The sequence below is a fragment of the Leopardus geoffroyi genome, chromosome B3 (assembly GCF_018350155.1).
Source record: "Leopardus geoffroyi isolate Oge1 chromosome B3, O.geoffroyi_Oge1_pat1.0, whole genome shotgun sequence".
Taxonomy (NCBI): domain Eukaryota; kingdom Metazoa; phylum Chordata; class Mammalia; order Carnivora; family Felidae; genus Leopardus; species Leopardus geoffroyi.
The window spans coordinates 115,379,803-115,389,766 of record NC_059337.1 but is presented as its reverse complement, the minus strand read 5'-3'; the positions used below and the strand labels follow the sequence as shown (position 1 = coordinate 115,389,766).

Genomic DNA, 9,964 nt, shown 5'->3' with positions numbered 1-9,964 from the left:
GTTTCTCCTGTGGCCAGTGACATTCCAAGGCCCACCAGCCACAGTTCTTGCCAGGATAACAGGACAGGTTGAGTCTGTTCATAGCAGGACCCTCAGCCTAGAGGCAAGGATTAGATCCTCCTTTTGGGGAAGCAAGACAGAGAGCAGAGAATGAGCCCCCAAATGCGCTATCAGCTGGCTCTGTGTGGCTCTGCATTCTCCTGGAACCTGAGGTGGAGCCTCCTGCCTTTTAATTTTTTAATGTTTATTTAACATAAAATAAGTTTTTGATGTTTATTTAACATTAAGACAGAGTGCGAGCAGGGGAGGGGCAGAGAGAGAGGGAGACCCAGAATCCGAAGCAGGCTCTGAGCTGTCAGCACAGAGCCCAACGCCCTCCTCACGTACCCTGCGATCATGACCCTAGCCGAAGTCAGATACTTAACTGATTGAGCCACCCAGGCGCCTCGGGCCTCTTGCCTTTGAGCAACCTGTCTCGACTCACCTTCTCCGCCTGATCAGAGTCTCATCCAGAAGCAAAGCCAGAACACCCCCTGCTCCTTGCTCTCCAGGGGTGAGGGAAATAAAAGAAGTCAGTAGCTTCCCCCCCAAGAGTCAAAGCCATAAGGTTTCTGAATTTGGGGAGCCCTTTGCAGCAGCCTGGGGGTCTGAGCAGCCCCATCCTGGCTCACCACAGAAGCAGAAGATCCCCCAGGGCTGCTGGCCTTTATCTGAGGGCTCCAGAGCAGCCCCCTTTGTCTGGTGGGTTTAATGACTATCTTCCAGTTAGACCAAATCTGACACAGGCTGGCTCCCTGAGACTTGAGCAAGTCAGTTCCACCATCATCATTTAATGTGTGCTCCAAATTTTACTCAGATGGTACCTGGATCACCCACAAGCTGCCCAGGTCATGGTGAGGTGGGTGGAATAGGATGGGGCGGGGGGGGGGGGGGGGCTGGGAGGCAACAGTTACATCTCTCCAGAGACAAATATAGGCAGTAGATCCTTCTCAGGAACTGGGAGCTGGGAGCTGGGAGCTGGGAGCTGGGAGCTGGGAGCTGAGAGCTGGGAGCTGGGAGCTGGGAGCTGAGAGCTGGGAGCTGAGAGCTGGGAGCTGGGAGCTGGGCAGTGGGTCAGGACCTGAGTATTTCACAGATCTCTTATCCCGCCCATTAACATACTGTTGGGGAACAGCATTACAACCAGGATGACCACAGAACTATCACACAAACTGGGACATCAGGGACAACAGAAAGGGGAGTCATTAATAATTATGCTGGGAAACAATACAAACCAGGACACTCCTGGGCCTGATGACAGATCAACCATCCCCAGTGAGGAAATATACCAAATAGGAGGAGAATCTTGTCATTACCATTTCTTGCTCTCTCTTACATGATTACAAAACAAAAACATAAACCTCTCCTCTTCAGAGGAGGCATGCTGTCAATTTCCAGTGGGGATACTGATACCAGCAAGTCATAAAACTAGGTGTGCTTTGTCTCCCTGAGGTCATTCCCATCCATGTGGTCTACTCCCTTTGGTCAGTGCTCAAATCAGAACCAAATCCAGCTGATAGTCCTTGTTACATGGGAACAGCCAGGACCTCGGGGTGGGAAGACAGATTTTTCAGTTAATTATTAGGAAGCCACTTCCAGGAGGTGCAGCAGTGGGGAGTATTTCCTTCTATGTAGGGGAAACGTGCTTGCTTATTAAGACTACACGCAGGGAATTGCACAATTCCACGTTTGGCCTGCAGGGGGCAACATCTCTCTAGCAATGACCAGACTACAAGCCCTACTGCAGGAAACACATTTAATTGGCCAAGGAATAAGTTTTATTAAAAAAAAAAAAAAAAATCAGATCAATACATTTCCAATAAGTAATTCCCACTGTGATATATTTTCATATAGAGATGTTTCTCTTTTTCTATTTACAGTGTTAGGTACAAATAAATACTTATGGGCTGATCAGTTTGTTGACAATAACCCAGACTTGCCCGAGGCTTGGAAAGTACAGGGTGAAATGGTAGGAAAGAAACTAGGGATTGGTAAATGTGCATGGAACAGCACTTGCCTTCCTGGTTAATAGCCTGCCTGGGAGCAAAAATGCATTTGAAAATTTCCAAACGGTCTTTCTCCAAGAGCAAACCATTATTAAACTAATTCCTTTACAAACAAAAAATAAAATGGTAATCTGGATTTTATACATCTTCCTCATTTCAAAGTCCACCCTATATACATGTCAGATAAATGAGTTCCAAGTTTATGCAGGTTCCTACGTGTTTAAAGTTTTTTTTTTTTTTTTTTTTTTTAAACTCATCTTTTTCAGATGCATTGTTTCTAAGTGCCTCTGTCCCTGTCTCCACCCAGATTCCACAGACTGGCTGAAGCCATCACAGTCCACCCAAGGCTTGAGTTGGGTCTCCCTTAGCTTCACCAGGCAGCCTTGAGCACCGAGCAGGGCACCCCGGGCCGGCCTGGGCTAGATGGCCAGTAGACACGCATGTATTTTGAGGGGGAGGCCAGCACCTCTGCCGGGGTTTGCCCTGCAGCCATCTGTGCACCGCTCCAGACTGGGCACCTCGCTCTGTTTGCTAAGCAGCAGAGAATCAATGCCTTTAATACCACCAGCATCTATGAGCACCCTGATCCCAGGCAGACCTCCTTTTCTGGAGGGACGAATGGATTTAGGTAGCTTTGGAGGATGTGGCTAGGAGGAGAGGAGCAGAGCAGACTGTGGGTGAGGGACACACCCCACAGACAACCTACAGTGTGTTTCAGCTTCACCCTAGATGACACAGGGCCAACCACTGGCTACTGGCATTATTGCAGGGCCAGGCCCCCATCTTCCAGGGTCACATTGCTTCACTGGATGAAGCCTCTGCAGGGAGAGGAGGCAGCAAGGTGGCTAAAGCAGGGGCGGCTCAGAGGGAGACACGTGTGATCCCATGGGCCAAGGGCCACCACAGCCCGAGGCAGCTGTCTTCCTACCCAACCAGGAGCGGACAATGCAGGAGCCAGGGCCACCCTGTCCCATGTCCTGAGCTTACTCCTTGTCCTCCGAGAGAGCCCTCAAAATGGCTGCTGGCTGCAAGATCCCAGCCAGGGCCCTAGGCACACATGCAGGAGGGATATGGGAGTGAGTGGGTAGCCCATCAGCCAGGGCCCAACCTCAGGAGAGGAGACACTGTGGCAAGTGTGGTACGCCAAAAACCCAAACGTCACTGTGTTAGGTCCCTCTCTTCCCTGCCCCACGTTGTGGTAAAAGTAAGGGGCCTTGGCTGAGGGATGTCTATGGGTCTCAGAAGCAAAGAAAGGGTTAGGAACCTCAGGGGGAAGCAGGTATCAAGGTGGGGAGGGGAGTCCTTTATACACAAAGACAGGGAGGCAGCATCACAGGGAGTTGGAGTGGGCACAAGTGACAGCTATGGGCCCTGCCCACCCCAGTCCCCAACCAAAATGTCTCCATGTGCAGCCAGGCCAGGCCCCGCCTCGCCTCACCAGATAAGCACCAGGTGACAAGCAGGCAGCACCCAACTTGGGCCTGATTGGGCCTGATGTAAACCCAAGAGTAGGTTTCCGGGTGGGGGTGAGGGAGGTGCCATCCCTGTCCTATGAAGGTGAGGCCGGCCCCCAGGTGGGGGCGCAGAGGGGAGCAGAGAGGTGCCAGGTAGAGTCCGACCTCCCTCTGCCACCCCCTCCCGCCCCTACCCACTGAGAAAAGACCTGGGAGGCAGGGGGGGAGCGCCCATCACTTTCCACCCCGGGGAACCACCGAGGGCGCTCCTGGCTGGTTTGCCATGATGTGATAGATGGATTCTCGGAAGCGCTGGTCCCGGCTGAGCCTCTTGGCCACCTCCTTTAGTTCCTCCATGTTGTTGGCATCCAGCTGGGAGGTCATGAAAGACTGGGACGGCTTCACTGGGGAGACGGTGGCCGTGAGGCTGGGCCCAGGCCCCAACCCCAGCCCGCCTCCCTCGCGCCCCAGGCCCCCGTCCGGCGGGCTGCTGCAGCCAGTTCCAGGCCGCACTGCCGGCCTCTGAGCTGGACCAGCCCTTCCCAGTGCCCACCTTCCTGCCTTGTCACCCTCGGCCTCTGACCACCCCCACCCCGGGAGGGCACGCGGACGGCCACACTCACTGTCATTCCAGGACGTGCTGGACCGGCGCCGGTGGAAGCGGCAGCTCTTGATGCGGCGAGTGGCCGCCTTGTGGATGTAGACGGAGTTCTTCATGATGACCGGCATCTTGGCCTCCAGCTCCGCGTTCCGGATGCACTCCTCGAAGAACCCTGTGCGCGCAGTCGGGCTGCGTCCTTCCCGCCCGCCGCGCGGCCCCGCCCCGACCCCGACCCCGCCCCCGTGGGAAATACGCCCACCCGGCACAGCCCCTGCCAAAGGGGCGGGACCTCGAGCCACGCCCCCACCGGAGGCTACAGCCCAGAGGGAGCCGCGCCGGGGACGTGCCGGCGGCGGGGGTCTGGGCAAGTAACTCCAACCCTATCTATGGGTCACCTAATGCACACCAGACCCCGTTCCGGGCTCCCCGGGGCCTGCACTCCCGCAGGGGACGAGCCCTAGGGCTGGGGGCTGGCACCCGGGGCCGGGGCTTACTTTTCAGATGGCTCACGTCAGCCCGCATCCTCTCCTCCTTCTCCTTGTTCCGCACCTTGGAGTTAAGCCCTTGTTCCAGACTCCGCAAGGCCCCCTCTGCCTCCCGCAGACGCCTCTCCAGGTCCATGCGGACCTTCACCTCAGCCTGAGGGGGGAGAGAAGAGAGAGAGAAGTGGGGTCCTGGGGGGCAGCTGCCGTCTCCCTGGAAGCCTTCCCTGATCACCCCTGGCTCAAGCGGGCTTTCTGGCCTGTGGACTCGGATGGAAGTTAAGCACACCCTGCCCCGTGTCTTGCGCCCTTGACCAGGTGGCCTGGACTCAGTCCCTGTACCTGGCAGGTGTGTACCAATGACGCCCCCCACCCAAGCAGCAGGATCACTGCTTCCCCAAATGGTGGCTCCATCGCCTGCCCCTGGCGGGTCAGGCTGGCAGAGATCATTCAGGTAGCTGCCCGGTAAGGGATGTGAGGGAAGGTCCACCCACACAGGCTGCTCCCAGCAGGCCCAGGCCAACCTTGAGCTCCCGCTCTGCCTGCTGCTTCTCTGCCGTCAGCTCCTGCAGCGAGTTCTGCAGCGCCTGGGACTGGCTCGAATAGAACTCACGCTCCTCCTCCAGGGCCCGAGAGCGCTCTTCGTTCTCCTTCATCCTGCCGGGGGCAGAAGTGGTGCTCAGTGCTCACTCGCCAACGGGCCTTTCCAGTGGGAGGGCAGCCCCTCCTAGAGACCCAGCTGGAGAAACCCCGAGACCCAGAACTTTCTGGGGATGTGAGGGGTGGTGTGGTTAAGCGAGGAGAGCCGCCGCCTGAAGACTGGAGTCTTGGGTCCAGGTCTTGCTAGTTCTGTGACCTCAAGAAAGTCCTACAAATCCTCGGAGGCTCAGTTTCCTCATTTGTGCAAAGGGGCTTGGAGGACCTGCCCCCCCTGCCACAAAGCATTGTTAGACCGAACTAATGTCTGTCTGTATGGTTCATACCAGTCCAAGAGACCATGATCAGGTCGGCTCTAGGTAGTGAAAGTTTTCTTCCTATTTGCCTGGTGGGGAAACTGAGTCCTAGGCAAAAGGAAGTAAGTGACCTATCTGGTCAAAGCCAGCTAGAACCCAAGAGTCTGGATGTGCAGTTCAACGGATGTTATCAAAATGGGACTCAGGGGTTGAAGGCCCCCTTACCGCTTCTCAGCCAGGAGCTTCTCCTCCAAAAGCTGCTGCATCTTTTCTTCTATCTGCCTCAGGTTGCTATGGAGACCCCCATTGGGAGGGGGCTGCTCACTCTGATTGGCCAGTGTCTGCAGCTGGTTCTCATTCTCCTCCAGCATAGCCAGGGTTTTCTTCTTCTCTATGGAGAGTTCCTGGCATGGATGGGGGGAGGGAAGAAGGGAAATAACCTAGTTTAGGTTTTCCAACATGGCTGCCCTCACCTGCCTTTCAGTTTCAGGGAGGGATGTCCTCATCACTCAATCTTCTATAAGAGACACCGTTGGTTGGGCGGGGGGCACTTGGGTGGCTTAGTCAGTTGAGCATCCAGCTTCAGCTCAGGTCATGATCTCGTGGTCTGTGAATTCGAGCCCTGCGTCGGGCCCTGTGCTGACAGCTCAGAGCCTGGAGCCTGCTTTGGATTCTGTGTCTCCCTCTCTCTGCCCCTCCCCCACTCATGCTCTGTCTTTCTCTGTCTCAGAAATAAACATTAAAAAAAAAAAAGAGAGACATCTGTGGAATGCAAGCAGGTGCAACAACTCTGGAAAACAGTATGGAGGGTCCTCAAAAAACTAAAAATAGAACTACCCTATGACCCAGCAATTGTACTACTAGGCATTTATCCAAGGGATACAGGGGTGCTGTTTCGAAGGGACACATGCACCCCCATGTTTATAGCAGCACTATCAACAATAGCCAAAGTATGGAAAGAGCCCAAATGTCCATGGATGGATGAATGGATAAAGAAGATGTGGTATATCTATACAATGGAGTATTATCGGCAATCAAAAAGAATGAAATCTTGCCATTTGAAACTACGTGGATGGAACTGCAGGGTATTATGCTAAGTGGAATTTGTCAGAGAAAGATAAAAATCATATAACTTCACTCATATGAGGAATTTAAGAGACAAAACAGATGAACATAAGGGAAGGGAAACAAAAATAATCTAAAAACAGGGAGGGGGACAACACAGAAGAGACTCATAAACATGGAGAACAAACTGAGGGTTACGGGAGGGGTTGTGGGGGGGGATGGACTAAATGGGTAAGGGACACTAAGGAATCTACTCCTGAAATCATTGTTGCACCATATGCTAACTAATTTGGATGTAAATTTTAAAAAAAATAAAAAATAAAACAAGTTAAAATAAAAAAAAATAAAAATAAAATATCCACCAAAAAAAAAAAAAAAAAGACACCCCAAATATCTTCCTTCTTCCATGGAGGTAAAAGGCCAAAACCAAGATCTCCTTCCTCACAAAGAGGCAAGGTTACTCCTCCACAGAGGGACTCAGGGAGGAGCTCAATGCAGCTTCCAGTGGAAGTGGCACCTACTAAAACCGACGTCCAAGGGCACCATGACCTCTGGGGTCTTTATTCCCCGAGGGCTGAGTGAGGGCATGTGTTGGGCTCATATGAAAAACGCTCAAAAGGAGCCAGCCCTAGAACAGATTTAGATGTCCTCGTCATTTATCAGGCTGGGGTCTTGCACTACCCAGAAATTCTAGAGTTGAAACTCTCCATGAGAACCATCTCTCATGATGTGAACTGAAAAGAGAAACAAATAAAGGCACCACAGACTAAGCCTCTAGTCAGTGGAGAGAGAATAGAAACCCTTGCAGCCCTCAAGGCAATTCATGAATTCAGAGTAAACATTAGCGCTGTGCCAGGCTGCCGCTAGGTGCTGGGCTGGGAGACACCTTAAGACAGTCTAGCGAAGTTCACCGTTTAGAAGGCACAACCTAGTGTCCCATAACAAGACGTGCAAAGTGCTGCCGGAGCCTGGAGCTCACAGCAAAACCTTGCCTAGAAGAGTCAGGGAAGCTTGGCTACAGTTCTGTTGGAGTTGAGTCTTAGTAGGATGGATGAGTCCTCCAGGCAGAGAAGAGGTGAAAGAACATTCTATGTAGAAGGAATAGCATGGCGGGGCGCCTGGGTGGCTCAGTTGGTTAAGTGTCCAACTTCGGCTCAGGTCATGAACTCGCGGTTTGTGGGTTCGAGCCCTGCATCGGGCTCTGTGCTGACAGCTTGGAGCCTGGAGCCTGCTTTGGATTCTGTGTCTCCCTCTCTCTCTGCCCCTCCCCTGCTCATGCTCCGTCTCTCAAAAATAAATAAATATTTTTAAAAAATTTAAAAAAAAAAGAAGGAATAGCATGGGCAAAAATGTTGAGTCTGAAAGGGGTTGGCCTCATCGGGACAGATGAGCTCAGTGGTTTGGAGTAAGGGTCAGGGTGTCTTTGTGCAAGGTGCAGAGGGGCAACTCAGGAGGAGCCGGGAAGTGGGGCTGGGAACAGTCTGTACTTTGTCCTTGACACATGCCACTGCCTCTCTCCCCCTCACAGTTTCTGTGGTATCAGAGGCAGGTGACATACAGTTAATTTCCCTTCATGCTCAATTTCACCCAGTAGCAGCTAAGTGAATGAGCCACAAGAAGGAAGAGGTGGGTGGTCCCGCCGCCCACCCTAATCAACCCTCCATGTGGTATAAAGATATAAACTCTGAAGAAGATGGATTTCCCAAGGGCACAGTCACAGCAAGGCAAACTTGAATTTGCTTCCATGGGTCCTGCTTTAGGCCTCCCGTGCTCTCTGGTCCACAGAGAAGAGACCTTTTAGATCATCACTCCATTGGGCCCCGTTCCCCTTGTGGAGAACCCTTTGGGGGAAAAACAGTATCACGTGGCCCAACCAAGCAGCCTGCCTCCAGGCCCACCAGCTCACCAGTGGCCCCTCACCTCCAGCGTCTGCTGCAAGGACTCTGTAAGGTGCCTCAGCTCCTTCTTCTCTTGCTCCACACCCTTGAGGCATCTTGCGGTCAGTTCTAGCTCCCTGCAGGGACAGAAGGCTGGGTATGGCAGGGCCCACCCCTCCCAATCCCCTCTGCACACAGAAATGCTTCTGCTTCACCTCCCGACATGGCTCAGAGGTGGCCTTGGAAGGCCAGCTCCTCTCTGCATGGCGGGGTCCTGACAGCAGCTGTAGGAACCTGAGGCTGAAAGGAGGAGATCCCGGCCAAGTGGGGTTGACATCACTTGCTCCAGGGACACATGCATCTGTCAGGTGGGTTAAACCCAGGACCACCCCACAGGCAGAGGGAAGCAGTGGAGAAACAAAGGGAGGGGGCCTGGCCCCACCTCCTTTCTTCCCTGGACAGACCCTGCCAGTATCCCTACTCACTCTCACATGGGTCATGGCTGAGGCCCTTCTCTGCGGTGACAACCCCTTTGCTGCTTTCTTAACCAGCCTGGGCCACCTCAGGCCTTTACCCCTGGTTTCCCTTCCTTCTGCTTGAAATGCCTTTCCCTTTTCTCCTGCCCAATTTCCTAATCCTACCCATCCTTCAAGGCCCTGCTCAATTGAACCCCTCTTCATGCCCACAAGGATCACATGTATACCTTAATTCCTAGGACACAGGGAGTCTGCACTGTGGTCCCTAATACCTGACTATATTTATCGTGTGGATGTTTCCTGGGTGTTAGTCTGATTTTCTCAACAAGAGTGTAAGATCCTGCATGGTAAGATAAGGGGACTTATCCTCTATTCCAGTATCTGGCACAATTCTGGAGATAAGCAGGTGCTCAGCTATTTACTTGGTAAGATCCTCGGTATTTCTCCCTCCCCAAAGTGCTTGACTAATTGACTTCCTTTTATAAGGCTGCTGCAAGAAAAACCTTTGTGGGCTAACACTGATTATCAGTAGTGATGAGGAGGAGGATGCCAACAACGAGGACAACCACCTCCATCAACAGCCCCAGAGCACTGGTCTCCAAATTCTTGGATCGGCTGAATCAGAATGACCCGAAGAGCTTTTGTAAAATATAGATCTCTGGGCCCTACTTTCCAGAGATTCTAATCCTGGTGTATGATTATAATGTGCAACTGGTTTGCAAAGCATACACAGGACTAAAGATCCCGAGGGACATCGTCAGCCAGAACGTGACGGGACTGTGCAGGCGACGCTGGGGCGTCTTGGCTAACAGCACCTCCAGGCCGGCTTGTTCCCCTCTGCCTCTGGGTAAGGAAGGCTTGACAGAGGCAAGAGGGGCTTGTTGCTTGGGGGGGATGCCTGTCGGCACCTGCACCTGCCGGTGCCTCACCTCCAGTTCGAGTGGGGTCTACAGCTCCTTCTGGGCTGCCCCGAGGCCTGGAGCACTGGGAAGATAGACCCAAACCAAGTCA

The 9,964-nt window shown here is 53.1% G+C and overlaps 1 protein-coding gene across 2 annotated transcripts in view; it reads right to left on the bottom strand.

Annotated features, from left to right (window-relative positions):
• Positions 1 to 1,804: 1,804 nt before the first annotated feature.
• The window catches only part of PLEKHD1 (pleckstrin homology and coiled-coil domain containing D1), a 31,320-nt gene continuing 23,160 nt past the window's right edge, over positions 1,805 to 9,964 (bottom strand). The window contains exons 8-13 of one of the 2 annotated variants that reach the window (XM_045448116.1): positions 8,521 to 8,614; positions 5,761 to 5,939; positions 5,107 to 5,239; positions 4,595 to 4,739; positions 4,123 to 4,272; positions 1,805 to 3,898 (exon numbers count right to left, since the gene is read on the bottom strand). In XM_045448116.1, the coding sequence (XP_045304072.1) occupies positions 3,690 to 3,898; positions 4,123 to 4,272; positions 4,595 to 4,739; positions 5,107 to 5,239; positions 5,761 to 5,939; positions 8,521 to 8,614 (910 nt within the window). In that variant the 3' untranslated portion in view covers positions 1,805 to 3,689. Of the gene's footprint in view, positions 3,904 to 4,122; positions 4,273 to 4,594; positions 4,740 to 5,106; positions 5,240 to 5,760; positions 5,940 to 8,520; positions 8,615 to 9,964 lie in introns of both variants that reach the window. The other variant, XM_045448117.1, reaches the window with a different exon arrangement.